This window comes from Gastrolobium bilobum, unplaced genomic scaffold (assembly GCF_033153095.1).
Source record: "Gastrolobium bilobum isolate Gb01-03AN ecotype WA unplaced genomic scaffold, APGP_CSIRO_Gbil_v1 utg7928, whole genome shotgun sequence".
NCBI lineage: Eukaryota > Viridiplantae > Streptophyta > Magnoliopsida > Fabales > Fabaceae > Gastrolobium > Gastrolobium bilobum.
The window spans coordinates 69372-88691 of record NW_026895934.1 but is presented as its reverse complement, the minus strand read 5'-3'; the positions used below and the strand labels follow the sequence as shown (position 1 = coordinate 88691).

Sequence of the window (19320 nt, the reverse complement as noted above, 5' to 3'; positions counted from 1 at the left end):
TTTGTATTTCTTTGGCTAAGTAAGCTATATTCATTGTGCGCCAATGGAAATTAGGTACATAATGAGAAAGGAACTTCCATAAGGAAGGGATTTCAGACAACTTAGCCATTGGGGGAAGGTAGATGTCATGGAAAAAACGCTACTGGTCACCTTAGGAATAAGGGGCCAACTCGTCCATTTTAAGGTTCTGAACTAAGTACCTATTGGAGTCAAGGGAGCCATAGGAATATGGAAACTTGTGAGCCATCTAGACCATGAGCTGAGGAATCAGAGTTGGCAGGCAAAGAAACTGGGACAAAGCCAAAAGGTGCTAAGTCTTGAGCAGAGAGAACATCCCCTTTAAGAGTGAAGCAGTGAATCCGTTCCTTCTGTTAAACTGTTTTAACCACCACCCTATTGTCTCTTGATTATAGTTATTTCTGTTTTAGTAGTTTTTATTTTATTTAGTACTTATAAAAACTCCAATGATTATTATCTCACCTTCTTCTAAACAGGAAAGATCACATACATAACGCAGTGAGCAACTGTTTGCCATCATATTGAACCTATTGTTCCTGAGGAACGTTGTCAAGACAGTAAGGAACGTTTGACCAGACAGTTCATTTACTAACTTTTCTTCTTATTTTCATTCTTTATAAACAATGATAAAACAATAATTAGCACTTTATCCTCGTGGAAACGATAATTTGGGCATTAATACTCCTTTTATTACTTGATGCGTGCACTTGCGCACTTGGGTTGGAACTAAGGGAAGAATCTGTGTTCTGCAAGAACAGAGGAACGTCCCCTATCAGAACTTATATTTTTCCACCATCAGCAAACCACCCAACAAGTTTTTGGCGCCGTTGCCGGGGATAGAAACACTAACTGTTGTTCTTATCATTGTTTTCTAACACACTGTATATCTGACTTTACTTCTTTTTTTCTCTTTATCACGGAATCTGCTGTGCATTTATATACCCTGTGCTATTGGTTTATGAGTGAAGAGTTTAAAACAGACTCTGACCACTCCATTGAAGTACCTGAGTTTCTCTTTGATCCTGAGCCAGAACGTACACTCCATAGGAGAAGAAGGAACATCAGGGAAGAATTTCCTGAAAACATGGCTGATCACAATAATAACAATGAAGAGGTTCCCCCTGAACAGAACTTCAAAAATTTGGCTGCTCCTATCAGGAACAGACCAGATAGGGGAGTAATCCTTCCCCTGTAGCACCAAATTTTGAACTAAAACCTATCATGTTCCACATGATTAGGGAAGCAGGGGTCTTCAATGGACTCCCTGTAGAAGATCCTTAGACACACCTCACAACATTCCAAGATATTTGTGATAATTTTAAAGCTGAGGGTGTAACAGAGGAGAGCATGAGAATGAGGTTGTTCCCTCACTCCTTGGGCTTAAAAGCTAAAACATGGATGAAAACTCTCACCCCTAGATCAATTCACACATGGGAAGAACTCTCTAACAAGTTCATAGAGAGGTTTCTCCCAATGTCTCGACAAGCTGATGTTAGAGCTGAAATCTCTAACTTCAGAATGTTTTATGGAGAAAATCTCTATGAAGCATAGGAGAGATATAAGGACATCATAAGAAAATGTCCAAACCATGGGGTAGAGAGTTGGGGAGTGTTACAATCTTTCTTAAAGGGACTTGACCATACTTCTCAATCTCACTTAGATTTTGCTGCAGGAGGATATTTCTTTACAGGAACACTTGAATCAAGGTACAAAATCATAGAAGGAACTGCTGAAAGATGTCTCCAATGGCCAATAGACAGAGTGAGCCAGTGAGGAAGCCAGGCATGCGAGAACTGGATAAACAAACAGCCATGGAAGCCCAGCAGGCATCACTCATGAATGAAGTGAAGAACCTGAGAGCTGACCAAGAAGCACCAAGGATGGAAGTCTTACAACTCACAGCAACTAAAACAAAACCATGCTCAGCCTGTGGTGACCTTCATGACTCAACAGACTGCCCATCCACTGCATTGGTGTGTTATGCAGAAAATTTTGGCAATAGGAACTTCACCAGAGACAATCAACAAGCAGGACGAAATACACATTCAAGCCCTGGAGGAACTATCATTAAGGATTAGAACCACAACACCCAATGGAGGCCACCCATTAACCAGAGACCATTCAACAACAATCAGCAGCAGTATCAGCAAGGTAGCAGCAGTGGAACGTTTGAACAAAGAAGAAACAACTACGTTCCGTTCCTTAGAGATGACCAACGCATTAACACCCTGGAAAATTATGTCAAGGAATATGTCACCAGGAATGATGCAGTGGTCAGGAACATTGAGTCCCATATGGGGCAGATTGCTGCCAACCTTCAAACCAGAACACCAGGATCACTACCAGGGGACACTGAGGTCCCCTCAACCATTTCTGAAACCCCTTGAGAGGTAAGTACCATGTCTAGCTAAAGACATTAAACTAAGCGCTGACTGGGAGGCAAACCAGTAGATACATTTGCTCTCTGAAAAAGAGCAAAGGTTTGGGATGGTTATCCATAACCACATCGCTCGTAAAAAGGAGGGAACATCTGATGTTCCTCTCCAAAAAGTCCAAATAAAGTACGTTCCGTTCCAGGAACGTAGTTTTGGGATGGTCCCTGACCACACAATCCCAATATATATAAATATTTATATATATATATATAGATATAATTATATGCTTTGTTACATGTTCATTTAGATTTATTAAATAATAGGTGATAGGTTAGTACGTTCCCTTTTCCTTATTTAGTAGCCACTGTCGCATGTTAACTTGTTATTTATGTCAGATTAATTATTTATTTATTAGTTAGGAAAAGACAAAGGGAACGTTCCCTGGGTTAGGTGGCAAGAGTGACTGGGACACCTGTCCCTGCTGAGTCACATAAAAAGATACGCAGCCATATCTAATTTGCATTCATTGCAAATCTTGGAAACGTGCTCAGCAAAATCAACCGCCTCCTCAACCATTAAGACAACTGCACCCTTTCCTTTTCCCTCTCTCTCACGTCCTGACCTAAACCGTTCCATCTTCTCACACTCATCCCATCAGTAACTGGTCACCTACTGCTGACTACTCGTTCTGTAACGTCCCCATTCCACTACCTCTTCAACCTCCTCTCCTTAACCTCCACATCCCAGAAAATTTTCGTTTACTCCTCCATTGTCTATTTAAACTCAGTCACTGCTTCCTTTGAGTTTTACTATTTCCATTCAACTCAGAACCTTTTCTTCCTCTGCATTGTGCCCTAACCTCCTTTCTGCTAAAAATGACTAAGCTTTCGATCAAGGTGACTCCTGTGGCCAACCGTGGCGAAGAACCAGAACTCACCGAGCCCATTATTCATCTATACCCAAAGAGGAACATCTCCTTACAGCAGGAAAAATTGGTTCTGCCCTCATTTGTGAAGCAGTCCTTAATCAAGCTTCAGTGGCGGCATTTTTCCACTGATGACCGTAAAGTGAATGTCTCCCTAGTGGGAGAATTCCTATACCAGACGAGGAGGCTGAAGAAAGATGCCCCTGACGTGGTCACAGTAAGGGAAAAACAAGTGTCATTTTCCCCAGCTGATGTCCAAGAAGTACTCCACCTCCCCACCATTACTAACTGTCCGTACAAGAAATACTTGGACAGTAGGGAGGAGTACATATTTCAGAAGGATCTGAAACAAACAGTAGCCCTCGACAAACCCAACTACTACAAAGAGTTCCTCTACAAAGGGAGCATGAAGGACATAGCCAGGTTTTGGTCACTATTTGCAAATTCCAACATCACTCCCACCACTCATGAAGCCTCTGCTAGCTGGGGGCTGCAAGTCTAAATCTACTGCATCATTAAGCACATTCCTTTTGATGCACTAACCCTCATCTATAACAGCCTGAAGAAGGACATGAGGAAGACCACAGTCTGCCTCCCCTGCCTCATCACCAAGCACTGTCTGAAAGCTGGTGTAGAGGAACACCCAGATGACATCAAACGGGTGGCATCTATCCTTGATGCTAAGACCTGGAACGGTCTTAAAAGCACCTACATTGACACCACCCAACCTATTCCTGCAAATCTCAGACGCTCCCCCACCGGTGATGATGAAAAGGAAACCCCTGTGGTCTCACAAAAGAAGGCCACCAAGACGACTCCTTCAAAATCTTCCCTTTCTGTCCACGTTCCAGCAAGGAGAACTGTCCCTGCTCCCACCAAGGTAAAGAAGGATGCCCCTGTTGCTACTGATGGCAAACAGGGCAAGAAGAAATCTCCTGCCAAAGTTTCCCCAAGAAAGGGGGATCGTTCGAGTCAGAGGCTGAAGAGGGTCCTTAGCAGCAACAGGCCAGAGGGAGCATCCTCTGCAAAAACTATCACCCTCTCTGACAAGGAGGAGGAGAGTGAAGACAATGAGCCTTTGGCAAAAAGGCTGAAGGCTGGCAGAATGTCAGCAACCAAACTAGCTGCCAAGGAGACGTCCCCAAGCAGCTCAAACTCTACATTTTCTGACATTCCGTCCCCACCACCTGTTCACTCTCCACCAAGACAAATCACCCCACAACCCTCTCCTAGGCAGCAACAAGGAGAGGGAAGAACAGAAAAAGAAGCAGCATCTGCTGCAGAGACATCAATGGCTGAGCAAGAGGCTCAGCCATAGAAGAAAAATGACAAAGGAAAGGGGATTCTCATAGAACCCCCTAAGAAGAAAGCAAAAACAACAGGCCCCAGACAGATCAATCTGGGAGGTCCTCTGTCATACCCTGTCATCCGTCCCGATACATCTGGGGACGAAGCTCTTGCCAGAACTTTGGCAAAAGAAGAAGGGATGGCAATTTCTCCACTGATGAAGGAACAAGCTGAAGCCATGCCCTCCTCATCCAGACCACCAGTGGATGAGCCCAACCCAACACCTGTCATACCTTCTGTTACTGGCAACATCCAGCAGAAGAGGCAACCACTCTCCTCCCTCACAACAGCAATCCCCATCTCAGCCAGGAAAAGATCCCAAATTGGGATTGCTGAGATCTTTGAAATGTTGGGGGAGAAATTAGAAAAATGGTTGCCAGCCAAGAAGTCCGTTCCCCAACCTGATATGACAAGCACTAATGAAGAGCTGAAAGCTCTAAGGGACGGGTTGGCACAGCTCTCATCTGCCTTCAACACCTTCCAACAACAGCAGAAGGAGGAGAGAGAGCAACAGCAGAGCACCATAAAGCAGCCATCAAGGAAGCCAGTGCTGCATCCTATGAATCAACACTCCAAGCAGTCCAAGGAGAAATTGCTAAAGCAGCTGACTCCCTGATCCTTTCCAACTCTCTGCGCAACCACACAGTAGATCTCTTACTCAACAGGCTCGTCTCCAAACAAGCTGAAGAACGTAAGGAAACCAAAGAAGCCATCAGGGCCTTTAGAACGTACTTGGAGAGGAGAATCTATGAGTTGGAAATGAGACTGCTGGATGTTGAAAAACAAGTCATCCAGTTTTGCACTGGCAGAACCATGATGAGGTCCACCATCAACTCCCTGGTTGCAATCATCGGCGATCTACTGAAGGATGCTGAAAAATGGCTCCCTGTAAATGAAGTCCTCAGATTAAAAGATCTGCTCAGGAGGAGACCATTGACACAGGAGGAGATTGATGAAGCCAAGGAAGCTGAAGCTACAAAAAGGAACCCTTGGGACAGAAGACCTCCCATATGAAAAGGAGAAAACCCTTCTATCTATCTTAGCTTAGTTTATTTTAAGTTCTGTTTTAATTTCTTTTCCTTTCCGTTCCCATGTAATTAATCTTTTTGAAATAGAAAAGACCTTTTTTTGATCAAACTGTTTGGTATATGCATGCATATCAGTTATAGTATTAAGACTGCCCAATTCTTTTGGATTAATTATTATACATGAAACACAAAGTCACTGACTAATCATGCTTGTTCTTTCTCTGAGTACTTGAAAATAGAAACAGTGCAGGGAATTTAATTCTTAAATTTTTGAAAGAATCTGATCTGTGTGAACTCAAACTGGTAAGGAATGGAAAAATGCCAAACACCTACTTCTGAGAGCGTTCCAGAGGTGTAACAACAATGAAACTTCTCAGCTTGCCTTAATGCTATAAGTACTGCTGAAGACAGATGAATTCTACTGTCAAGGATCAAAACAGAATCACACACTCACCTCACCTCCATCATACACCATCTGGTCAATCAGAAAGAACAAGGAACGTAGTCAACAATGAACAAAAAAGGGACATAAGAAAAACAAAGAAAAAGGGGAACATCCATTCAAAAGAATTCAAGAAAAACCAGAAAACCTTCCTCCAAAGGGGGAAAAAGGTTCAAGAAAATGTGTTCCCTCAAAACAGAAAAAAGTCCAAGTTCAAAGGCACAAAAGCTAAACGTTCCTTGATCCCACAAATCAGACCACCACTTCTTCCACATTTCCATACACTTACCCATCAAAGAATCCTTGGAACGGAAGACAGCTGTACTTCATAGGAACGCAGAATGGACAGAGCAAACACCAACCCATGAGTGACAGTGAGACAAAAGATCAGCAACCTACTCTTATCTGGGGACAAAATCCTCTTACTGTATGGAAAGTAGTTCATTTTCTGAAAAGTTCATGGTTGCTCACTGGCTCAAGTTCCTTTTTGTTATGCTATTCTTTTAAATTGGGCAGACCAATACAATATTTCTGAGTTGTTTGAGGACAACTGATAAACCCTTAGTTTACCATGTTTTTAGGCTTAATTCTGATTGATAAATGTTGTGAATTGCATGGAAATTAGGGTTTTATGCTGTAAAAGTTACAGTAATTGAATATCTTGCTAACATGTTGTCGTAATGCTGATTTACAAGGGTTTTTGACACCAATTATGGCAATTTGGAACCAAAGGAAGACATCAAGTTAAGTTGAAGCACAAGCAAGATTCCAAGTGTGTACCAACTGTAAAAGGACGTTTTAGCGCCCTGGAAGCACGTTTAAACACACAAGATGAAGAAAACAACAATTACTTTCAGGAAGATCACGTTTTGGCGTGCAAACAGCACGCCAAAACGCCCTTGAAGCCACAAAAACAATTCGAAGAGCACGTTTTCGCGTGCTACAGCATTCCAAAACGTGCTAAGGCAGACATCAATCAATTATTTGACAGCGAGAAAATTTACCAAAGATTTGCTGAAGATTCAAAGGAAAATTTGATCAAGACACGCAACAGATTCCATGAAGATTTAAAGAAGATTTGTTCAGATAGGATATGGAACTAAAACGGAAACAAATCAAGATGATTCCTAAAAAGATTGAAGCAAGATACAATGAAGATTTAAAACTCTAATTCATCAACCAAATCTCCAAGATTTTACATGAAAAAGGAAACAAAGATGAAATCAAATACAAATCTTGTATGGATTCATTGGAAAATTAGATGATGGATACAACTCCTGTGGTTATAGATAAGGAGCTTGGGAGCACAAACCAATACACAATTCCAGAGCATTACACCAAGACTGAAGGAGGAATCCTGTTGCGGAGCACTGGAACACTGAGAAACCAAGTCAACATCACACCAATGGAGGCTTGGGGTTCTCTTTTCTTTATTGTTATTTTTCTTTTCAGTATGCTAGAGTAGTTTTTTATGTAGTTAAGGGTAGATGGAACCCAATTGAATCTTTATGTTTATGAATTAAATTGTCTCTGAATCCTGTTCTTTTTATAATTGAATAAATTATTTGTTTTTAATGCTTTCTATGAGTTTGTTCCTTATAGAATGATTTTGGGGAATTGTATGACAATAGGGATGTTGGTGCATGAACCTTGACTTGATAATTTATCATAATCCTTGTGATCTAGGAATAGGAATAGGAATAGACATAAGGTAATTATGCAATCTTGAAATTCTTGATCTTAATGCATGTTTTCTTGGGGGAATAATCGGGGAACTAGAGTTCTTTCAAGATTACATAGATTTAGGGTAACAAGGAATTGAGCCCTAATTAACTCAGATAGAATTGATTGGCAATATATTAAGAAACAAATTCTTGGCTATTTAATTCATAACATATTGAGGATATTGGGGGAAGTCGAAACCTTAACTACGCTTTTTAAATCTTAATCAAACATCATCTCATTCATTCTTTTTATTTTGAATTTTCATAATTGCATGTTCTTAATGGTTTTTAATTTTAAGTTTTTTGAACAACAATTCTCTTCATCTAAATTCACCATTCTCTCAAACCAAACCTTTGATTGTTCAACTAAAACGCAATTAGTGAACTAGTGCTTGAAATTCTGATCCTCGTGGGAACGATCTTGTACTCCGGTACACTTTATTACTTTCACGATCGGTGCACTTGCCGTGTCACTATCAAGTTTTTGGCACCGTTGCTGGGGATCGAATTCTTCAACATTAGAAGTAACTAATTAACTTTTAGATTGGACGCTTTATTTTTCTGCACTTTAAACATTCTTCAAAAATATTTTTTTGCACAAAAAAAAAATTATGCATATTTTTTTTTGCATATTTAATTTCTGCATTCTTTGTTTTAATTTTTTTATTTTTATTTTTATTTTTTTTTATTATTATTTTTTTTTGCATTTTCTATTTTTTTCTGCACATCTTTTCAATCTTAGTTTATGCGAGGTACTCTTAACCCGAGAATTTTGCAGTTGATCTTGAGATAGAAAAGACAGAAAGGAACCTAAGGAGGAACCGATGGCAGGAAACAATCAACTCGCTCCAAGGACGTTGGGAGATTACATGACCCCAGCTCGAGTTCCACAGACGGCAAGCATTGTTAGACCTAACATAGAGGCTAACAACTTTGAACTGAAGCCGGCACTGCTGCAACTGATTCAAAAAGAACAGCTTGCTGGAGGAAGCACATAAAACCCCTATAGTCATCTCGATAACTTCTTACTTTATTGTGATACATGTTGTAAATAATAATTATATAGTTATTAGTTAGTTATTATTTAGTCATTTATTTGTTGTATTGGGCCAAGCCCATTAGGTTAAAATTAGGTCAAGTATTCTCTATAAATAGAGAACCCTTTGTACAGATTATTTACAATTCTATATTATATTCGAATACCCTTTTTCAAGTTGGTATCAGAGCTCTTGATCTGAGGGCTTTGCTTCCGCACATATTATCTTCTTTTTTAACAAAACCCTAATTTCTTTGCCTCTTGCCGCCACCGAAAATTTTTTCCGGGGACCTTTTGGACCAAGGGAACCATTGTTGACCTTATTTTTTCCTCCGATCTATCATTCTACGCATTGTTCCTCCGCCACAAACGACCGAAACACCTCCGACCGCCTCCAATCAGATCTGTCTTCACCGTTTGGACCACTTTCTGGCGACTTTTCAACCGAGACCACCCACAGAAAGGTGCACGCTCACCGGACGACCACACCAGAAAAATCTCAGCCGGCGAAGACCCTCCACGCGCTCTCACGCGCCGCCCCTTTCCCGGAGAGTGAATCCCACGCGCAGCTCCTTTCTCCGGCGCGTGGAGGCGCGTGCGGCCGTGTTTTTTGACCGGACCACCACCATTCTTCTCGTCTTCTTATCTTCTGTCTGGATCTGTAATTTTTTTTCTGATCAGAGGTCATTTGATATTCTGTTTGGTTGATTTTATCGCTGGTTGTTAACTTTTTTTGTTAAAGAATGGCCGAGCATGATAGTTCTTCGATCTTATCTGGTAAGAGCACACGTTCTATATCTCTTCTTGCTTCTTGCACTGATTTTAAAACCTCATGGATTTTGGATTCTGGTGCAACTGATCATATGGCTTGTCGTACTGAGTTGTTTTGTTCTTATCATCCTACTGTTGGTAGTCATACTATATCCGTAGCTGATGGATCCCATAAATCAGTTATTGGTTCTGGTAACATTCAAATTCAACCTTCCTTGTTTCTTAAAAATGTTCTTTATGTTCCTCAGCTTTCTACTAATCTTATCTCCACTCAAAAACTTACAACTGATTTGAATTGTTCTATCACATTTTTTCCTTCTCATTGTCTTATTCAGGATCTTACCACGAAGAAGACAATTGGAGTTGCTAATGAACAGGATGGGTTGTATCATCTCCTTCCAGACCATGCTAGCAAAAATCAGTTATTAATGACACGTCATCCTTCTACTGCAGAGTCTATGATTTGGCTCCATCACAAGCGTCTGGGGCATCCACCATTTAGTCTTTTGAAGTCTATGTTCCCCTCTCTATTTCTCAATAAGTCGGTTGAGACCTTTCATTGTGATGTTTGTGAATTTGCAAAACACCATCGAGTGTCATTTCCTTCTAGCACTATTAAAAGCAGGGAACCTTTTTCTTTTATCCATTCTGATGTTTGGGGCCCTTCTAAAGTGCACAGTGTTTCAGGTGCAAGGTGGTTTGTTTCTTTTATTGACGATTGTACTCGGATAACATGGATATACTTGATGAAAGACAAGTCTGAAGTACCAGAGATATTTATTCGGTTTCATCACATGGTTGAGACTCAGTTTGGTAAGGGTATTAAAAGACTCAGATCTGATAATGGTACTGAGTACGTCAATCAACGCCTGTCACAATTCATTTCAGACAGAGGTATGATTCATGAGCTCACATGTGTTGATACCCCTCAACAAAACGGGGTTGCTGAAAGGAAAAATCGTCACCTTCTTGAAGTTGCTAGAGCACTACTTTTCCTAACATATGTTCCTAGTTGTTATTGGGGAGAAGCAGTATTAGCTGCAACTTTTTTGATCAACCGTTTACCTTCACGGGTCCTTAACAATATCAGTCCTATTCATTCTATGACTTCCTTCTTTCCTTCTGTTCTCATATTGCAGAGCCTTCCACCAAGAGTGTTTGGATGTGTTGCCTTTGTCCATGTTCATAAACAACATCGGAGTAAGTTGGATCTTAGGGCTCTTAAGTGTGTCTTCCTTGGTTATAACCCTTATAAAAAAGGGTACAAGTGTTATCATCCACCAAGTCGGAAATGTTTTGTTTCTATGGATGTCACCTTTCAAGAATCTGAATCTTATTTCCTGGGTCCTCATCGTCAGGGGGAGAATAGTTCTTCAGAAGACTCGTCCCCTTCCTTCTTTGAGTCTGGATCAATCTTCTCTCTTCCTAGTGTGTCTGCTCCTGGTGTGTCAAAACCTTCAAATACACCTGAGATACAACCCATATTGTCTCACCAGCAACCTCAATCGTCTGAACCACTGGTAAGTCCTGAATCTCCTATTTCTTCTGAGTCTCCTGAATCTCCTGTTTCTGATTCTAATATTATTTCCTCTCATGATTTGTCTATTTCTTCTGATATCTCTAATGACTTACCCATTGCTTCTACTTCTGATGACTTACCTATTGCTCTTAGAAAAGAAAAAAGATCTTGTCACAAGAAAACTTGTTCCTCTTGTCCCTCTTGTACTCAATACCCTATCTCCCACTTTGTTTCCTCTGTTAATCTTTCTATGCAGTACAAAAGCTTTGTTTCAGCACTAGATTCTATTGCAATCCCAAAATCAGTACATGAAGCCTTGAAAGATAGGAATTGGGCTCAAGGCATGCAAGAGGAGATGAATGCTTTGGAGAAAAATAAAACATGGGAGGTTATTGATAGACCCAACGGAAAGAAAGCAGTAGGGTGCAGATGGGTTTATGCCCTGAAATATAATTCTGATGGCACTCTTGAGAGATATAAGGCTCGATTAGTGGCCAAAGGTTGCACTCAAACCTATGGCATTGATTATGAAGAAACCTTTGCTCCAGTTGCAAAGATGAATACAGTGAGAATCTTGTTATCCCTTGCTGCCCATTACAATTGGGATATAAATCAATTTGATGTGAAAAATGCTTTCCTCAATGGTGAGTTAGAAGAAGAAGTCTACATGGAAATCCCGCCTGGTTTTGATTCTGTGAAGGGGGAAAATAAAGTGTGTAGATTAAAAAAGGCCTTGTATGGATTGAAGCAGTCACCTCGTGCTTGGTTTGGAAGCTTTACTAAGGTTATGATGACCTTAGGATACAGACAGAGCCAAGGAGATCACACTCTTTTCTTCAAGCACTCCCAAAATGGGAAGCTTACTGTGCTCCTTGTATATGTTGATGATATTATTATCACAGGTGATGATTTTATGGAGAGACAGATTCTGCAAACACGGCTTACCTCTGAGTTTGAAATCAAAGACCTTGGGAAACTGAGATATTTCCTAGGGATAGAAGTAGCTCATTCAAGCAAAGGAATTTTTATCAGCCAGAGGAAATATGTTCTTGATCTTCTCAAATAAGCAGGAAAGCTCGGGTGTAAACCCTCTAATACTCCTATTGAGCAGAATCACAAGATGGGCTATGAAGAAGAGAGTCCTCCAGTTGATAAAGGACAATATCAACGGCTAGTTGGGAAATTGATATATCTGGCCCATACTAGACCAGACCTAGCTTATGTTGTTAGTGTTGTCAGTCAGTTTATGCACGATCCAAAAGAAAAACACATGCAGGCAGTAGAGAGAATTCTTCAGTATCTTAAAGGTACTCCTGGTAAAGGATTGTTATTCCGACGTGATGGCAATCTATCTTTAGAAGTCTACGCAGATGCTGATTATGCTGGATCCGTGACTGACCGTCGTTCTACCACTGGTTATTGCATGTTTCTTTGCGGTAACTTGGTGACATGGAGAAGTAAGAAACAAGATGTGGTTGCCAGATCAAGTGCAGAAGCTGAATTTCGAGCTATGGCTCAAGGCATTTGTGAGTTACTGTGGCTGAAAGTTGTACTTGATGATCTCAAAATAAAATGTGAGGGACCTATGAAGCTGCTATGTGATAATAAGTCCGCTATTTGTATAGCTCATAATTCAGTTCAACATGATCGGACTAAACATATTGAGGTTGACCGTCATTTCATCAAAGAGAAACTTGATAGCGGGTTGATTGTCACTCCATACATTCCCACTGGGCGTCAATTAGCTGATCTATTAACAAAGGGGCTTCCTTCATACAGATTTCAAGAACTTACTAGCAAGCTGGGAATGATAAATATCTATTCCTCAGCTTGAGGGGGAGTGTTGTAAATAATAATTATTTAGTTATTAGTTAGTTATTATTTAGTCATTTATTTGTTGTATTGGGCCAAGCCCATTAGGTTAAAATTAGGTCAAGTATTCTCTATAAATAGAGAACCCTTTGTACAGATTATTTACAATTCTATAATATATTCGAATACCCTTTTTCAAGTATACATTAAAAGTAAATGGAGTTTCTCGTGATGCTATCTTGCTCAGGCTATTTCCATGCTCACTGAAGGATGAAGAAGCAAGAGTTTGGCTGCAGTCTCTACCTGAAGGAAGCATAACCAATGGGGATGACTTAGCAAGATAATTCTTGGCTAGATTTTTCTCAGCTTCAAAGATGGCAAGGCTCAAGTCGGAGATCACTGCTTTTGAACAAAAAGACAGCGAATCTTTGTACGAGGCTTGGGAACGATTTAAAGGATTACTCAGGAAGTGTCCTCAACATGGAATTGAAACATGGGAGAAAGCAAGAATCTTTTTCCAAGGGATGACATCCAGCACAAGAACACTGGTGAATGCTGCTGCAGGAGGCTCCCTGAAAACAAAAACTCCTGAGGAAGCACTTGAACTGTTGGAATCATTAACATCTCAAGAATTTGACAATGCTCCAGCCCCAGTTGCACCAAGAAGATCAGGAATCATGAAGCTTGAAGGCTATGATACACTCTTAGCCCAGAATGAACAAATGCTACAAATGCACAAGAAACACCAAGAACAATTAGATGCTCTTAATAAGAAATCTAATATTTCTCAAGTTTCTTCTGTTTCTAATGCTAACATTAAATGTGATATTTGTCAGGAGGCTCATGCAACTGAGGATTGTGAATACATAAGAGCAGCGGAAAAGCCACTAGCAGAGGTCAATGGACTCTGGTATGATCAGAAGAATCAGAATCAACATCCAGGGTTGAGTTACAAGTCAAACTACCAGCTGATTCCTCCTGTGCCATTGCAACAACAACAACAACCTCCACAATTAGAGTGGGAAAAAGTATTTGCACAGCTGTCCAAGACCACCTCGGACTACATTCAGAATTCAAATTCCTTCAGAGAGGAGACAAGAGCCTCATTCCGGAATCAAGAAGCTTTGATCCGGAACTTGGAGACTCAAATTGGTCAGCTGTCAAGACAGTTCACTGAAAGGACTCAGGGTGTTTTGCCAAGCAACACAATTGTCAATCCAAGGGAGCATTGCAATGCTATCACCACTAGGAGTGGGACAATAATTAAACCTATAGAGGAACAACCCGAAAAAAAAGAAGAAGGATAGAGAAGCATCAAATGAAGAAGAGAAGGAAGAAAAGGCAAAGGATACAATTGAAGTTGACGAAATCAATCCTGAAAAAGCTGAAAAGAAACTATTCAAGTGGGAGAGGAAGAAAGCTTTAGAAAGACATAAAAAGCCATTAGATCTCTCTCCATATGCTCGAATCCCTTATCCTCAGAGATTAAATAAAGAGATTCAGAAGCAGCAATATTCAAAGTTTCTAGACATATTCAGGAAATTGCGGATCAACATTCCTTTTGCCGAAGCTTTAGAGAACATGCCCAACTACGCAAGGTTCATGAAAGATCTATCATCAAGGAAACGTAAGTTGTGGGAATGTGAGACAGTAAATCTGACGGAGGAATGTAATGCTATCAGCGAAAAGAAGTTACCTACCAAAGTCAAGGATCCAGGGAGCTTCAGCATTCCATGCACTATTGGCAAGATGAAAGTAGACAATGTTTTATATGATCTTGGAGCTAGCATCAATGTTATGCCACTCTCCATGATGAAGAAGCTGGGGATAACTGAAGTGAAGCCCACAAAGACGATAGTGCAACTGGCTGACCGCTCTTCAAAGCAAGCTTATGGTATCATTGAAGACATATTGGTTAAGGTAGACAAATTCATCGTTCCTGTCGATTTTGTCATCCTTGACATTGAAGAAGATGCCACAATTCCTATGATTTTTGGAAGACCCTTCTTGGCAACTTCAGGAGCACTGATTGATGTGCTAAAAGGCGAGCTGATATTACGGGTAGACGGAGAGCAAGTAACTTTCAAGTTCTTTGACAAAGAAGTCCCCTCATCTGCAGATCAACTAGAAGATCAAGTTTACTACATTGGTGAAAAGAAAGGTGAAGAAGAACACAATGAAGAGTCTTCTCGAGAAAGTAAGCCAAAAGTTAAGATGGAGAAACCTAGTAGCGAAGGAAAGCATGTAAAAGTCAAGTTCAAAGTTCCTGAGACTACTTTACCTCATCCATATGTAGACGAGCACTATGGGAAAAAACAATTTATGAACGATGGACCTTGGTCATCACCAAGCTTATGCTTTGAGCCACCATGAAAGTAAATCAGGTACGTCAGGCTCGTGACGTAAAACAAGCGCTAGGGGGAGGCAACCCACCATTTTACTATTTTTAGTTTTGATTAAATTTTCCTTTTTTGTTTAATTAAGAAAAATACAAAAATATAGGAGAAGGTGTTGAGACTAATTCCTACAATTGAGTGAATTTTACAGGTGAAGAAAAGGAAACAAACAACAAGTGAGCAATTAGTTGTTCTTATTTCTCGACGCGAATTCTTTTTAAATTTAAATCTGTTGCTGAGGACAGCAACATTTAAATTTGGGAATGAGGAATGCGCGTTCCATCTAAGCACAATTGAGTAAGCCGGAGGAACTTCATGAGCATACATAGAATATCCGGCTAAAATAGGGAACTATCTCAAATCCCTTCTCCTTTGCTTTAGCTTATTTTTTTATTTTTATTTTTTTTTTGCATTTTAAATTTTGTTTTTCATGCTTAATTAGATAATTTTAATTGTTTTTGTTGAGAAACCCCAAGCCAAAAAATTTTGTGAAAATTTTACAAATTTTTCAAAGTTGCTCAGTGTTTTAATTGGAAAAATGGCGGGAATTTTAAATAAGTAATTGATTAAGAGCATGATGATGCACTTACCCATATTCACTGTTATGAACATCATTGCAATAAGTGACATGATTCATTGAAAATATTGTTTGATGTTGAAGTTGTTTGAGAAAAAGAACAAGGAAATTACTGTGCATTCATAGCCGTGAGGTTTTGAGCCTATACAGAAAAGTTTTATTGAGTGTGCATTCCATTGTTGAGATACTCTAGAACTTGTTTTGTTTCTTGATTAAAATGGTTTGTGATTTATTTTGTAGAGATGATAGAAGCATGTTCTTTCTCTAACTAGATGGCCAAATAGCTAACCTTTATGATATTCCTTAGTTAAGCCCCTTGAGCCTAAACTTTTTATTCATGAAGAACCCTTGAATGTGAATAGCCACTTCCCCAATTGAATCCCCACCGTAATAGCAGATTAAATTCAGATTTCAAGTAAGGAGTGGATATGAGTTTCAACTATGCAGGCGTTCAATGGAATAAAGAAGTACAAGCAAAGGGGCAAAGCCCAAAGAAGAACGAAAGTTGGTTAGACTCAAGAAGAGCGAGCAAAATGCTCCAAACAAAGAAAGGAAAAGAAGCGAAAAGCAAGAAAATACGCTTAGAAAGAAAACGAAAAAAAGAGAAGGTTCAATGAAGAAAATAAAGAACTGGAAAGAAGAAGAAAAGCTTTACAGTCGGAAGAAACGCACAACACTTGTTCCATTTCTTAATCTGAATTGATCTTAAAATTTTGTCCCAAATTCTTTCCCTCCCTTTCACCAGGCCACATTATAACCTTACGAAAGACCTATTGATCTGGTTAATTTATCATAAGAATTGTGGAAAGGGAGAATATAAGAAAGCCTATGGTAGTGTTTGTAACGCCCGGCCACTTGCAAGAATCAATTACTGTCCCCACACACTAACACGAGACTTTTCAGTGTGCTTTGTCCTCACTCGCACACTTCCCGGGTAAACTTCCCAGGAGGTAACCCATCCCAGAATTGCTCCAAGTCAAGCACGCTTAACTGTGGAGTTCTTCCGATCCGGGCTACCGAAAAGTAGATGCATCTTTACAATTTTTACTTTCGTCACAGGGACAACCTCGTTTTTGTGGTATCCATCGTTACCCAATCCTTCACAAACTTGATAATCTCGGGGATCTGACCCCTTAATTCATTATATTTCCACTATTTCCTTAAACCACTGTTGCATTTCCGTTAATTGCAGTTCATAATATACTCATTTTACAACTTGTCACTTATGGTACTACGACCTTTTATTCACAATAATTTAAGTTTTCCATGGTTTACTGTTGCACTTTCACAAATTTGTAGTTAATTTATAATCACATTTCATCTTGTCTGTTTCACTTTATCTCATTCTCCTTTTTATCTATTCTTCTGACCCACGGTCGTTCTCAAAAGCATCTAACTGTTTTCATAATAGGCTCCCATCGTCCTCATGTATACTTACTAGTTATTTCTGGAGTATTTCCAACTCCCACTTTCTTTAGTACTTAACTCTTTTCGGTGTCCTCACTGTTTCAACCATCCCCAAACATACCAGTCCTTTCCATTACTGTTACTACTCTTATCATTTCGTTGTTTTCTTGGCTTCCACCCAAGCACATGTTAGTATTTGGGTGTCCTAGAGACAATCTTATGATTAAATAAGGACAGAGATGTAGACCTTTTTAATATTGTTGCAAATAAATAAAAGCACTCTTTATCTTGTCTCATAATTCTGTCTCGATATTAATGTTAATATATTATGAATAACTTGATAAACCCCGTGGAATAAAATAGGTATCTCTTGAGTATCTGTGATGAGATCACAATCATGAGGATTCAAGAATACCGGATGTTTATTCCTAATTTTATGTTCCTAGTCTAGAGATACTGAGAATGGGGTCAGTAATCTCGGGTAAGACTAGCACGACTTATCTACTTGTATTTGGATACAAGGTATAGACCTCATGTGCTACAGATATGGAGATGTCTTAGCTAAAGTCGTGGGTGGACCTATAAGGGTATAGCTCGCACTGAACGGACCCACAAAGAGACTCTATGAGGAAATCTCACAGATAGTATCATTAGAGTAGTCTCTTCATATTTGGGTATGTCTTTCCTTAGACCAAAAGTTATCACTTAGACTGTGTTCTAGAAGGCATGCTTTGACTGTATACCTCGTCTTCCTGAAACATGGAGACTCCTAGGTATGCTCTTGGGCTTGTCCTGATAGGGCACAGGGCTAGGGTGATAAGCTGAAGGAATTCGTCAAATTTCTGTGAGAGATTAGGTTATCCTTAAACCGGAGAAATCAGGATGACATTTACAGTGACTCGGGAATCTATTCATAGTAAAAGAGATCATAAGATGATCCGCCTTTAGAGTCAGTAAATTGAAGACTCCTTATTTCATATAAAGCTAACCCTAAACCGCAAGGGTTGATGCGTTTCCTTACCCTAGGTTTTATGGGAAGGTAACCGAGACGAAGGGACAAACATACGGCAACCAAATATGTTTAATAGGATGATCAAATCATTAATCTAACTAGTTCTGGGGCAACAAAGCATTGCTAGTGCTCTGTGTTGTCATTAGATGGGTTGTGGGTTTATTGGGCCCAAGCCCATTTATGTCAGTGCCTAAGTTGGACCTAATGGGTCACACACAAACACCTAATTGTCTAGATGCTCTAGCATTAAAGATATTGGGCCTAATAATAGTTATTAGCCCAAGAAGTTGTTTGGAACTCCACCTAAAGGGGTGGAGGGCGTATGGATCATTGTAATGGGCTTGGATAGTCCAAGACATTACTAATTAATTTAATTAGTTAAATTAATTATCAAACATTTAAATTTTGAATTTTGGAATTCGAAATTTTGAATTTTGAATTTGAATTTCGAAATTCGAATTTTGAAATTTGAAATTTGAAATTTGAAATTAGAATTTTGAAATTTGAATTTTGAAATTCGAAATTTGTACTTTGAATTTGAATTTTGAATTTGAATTTGAATATTTGAATGTTTGAATTCAAATATTTGAATTCGAATTTGAATTGCCTATGAAAGGTTGTTTCATAACAAAAGGATAAGATGAGATCTTGTTGGAACAAATCACTAGTATCATGAGAGAATCTTTTGGACATAATCCAAGGCTATATATGGCGCTGATTTGGGCTGTTAGTGAGCAAGATTTGCTCATCAAAATCAGCTCCAGAAGATTCAGTCAGTTGGGAGAAAATCTGAGTGAGTTGATTCAAATTTGAATGCAACTACTCAGATGTATCTGGTCACCTTTTGGGCTATATGGGGCGCACCATATAGCTGATCTTATGAAGATTTCTGATCAGAATTTTGAATAGGTTTTGAACCAATTCTCAAGAG

At 39.6% G+C, this 19320-nt stretch overlaps 1 protein-coding gene and 2 non-coding genes across 3 annotated transcripts; 1 reads left to right on the top strand and 2 right to left on the bottom strand.

Moving 5' to 3' along the window:
- Positions 1–1506: 1506 nt before the first annotated feature.
- Positions 1507–1613, bottom strand: LOC133296872 (small nucleolar RNA R71). Its single transcript, XR_009749566.1, has one exon. It is a non-coding gene; the product is annotated as a small nucleolar RNA R71 (small nucleolar RNA).
- Positions 1614–13371: 11758 nt separating this feature from the next.
- LOC133296867 (uncharacterized) lies at positions 13372–15370 on the top strand. Its single transcript, XM_061495915.1, has 3 exons — positions 13372–13788; positions 13834–14208; positions 14273–15370. The coding sequence occupies exons 1-3, from the start codon at positions 13372–13374 to the stop codon at positions 15368–15370; spliced, it is 1890 nt and encodes a 629-aa protein (XP_061351899.1).
- Positions 13378–13484, bottom strand: LOC133296870 (small nucleolar RNA R71). Its single transcript, XR_009749564.1, has one exon. It is a non-coding gene; the product is annotated as a small nucleolar RNA R71 (small nucleolar RNA).
- Positions 15371–19320: the final 3950 nt, after the last annotated feature.

What these genes read in the sequence shown, in the direction of transcription:
- LOC133296867 (XM_061495915.1), top strand. Translation starts at nt 13,372, where the DNA reads ATGGCAAGGCTCAAGTCGGAGATCACTGCTTTTGAACAAAAAGACAGC. An exon ending in AGAAATCTAATATTTCTCAA is followed by an intron (nt 13,789 to 13,833) that starts GTTTCTTCTGTT and finishes GATATTTGTCAG; the next exon opens with GAGGCTCATGCAACTGAGGA. An exon ending in TTTTGCCAAGCAACACAATT is followed by an intron (nt 14,209 to 14,272) that starts GTCAATCCAAGG and finishes TTAAACCTATAG; the next exon opens with AGGAACAACCCGAAAAAAAA.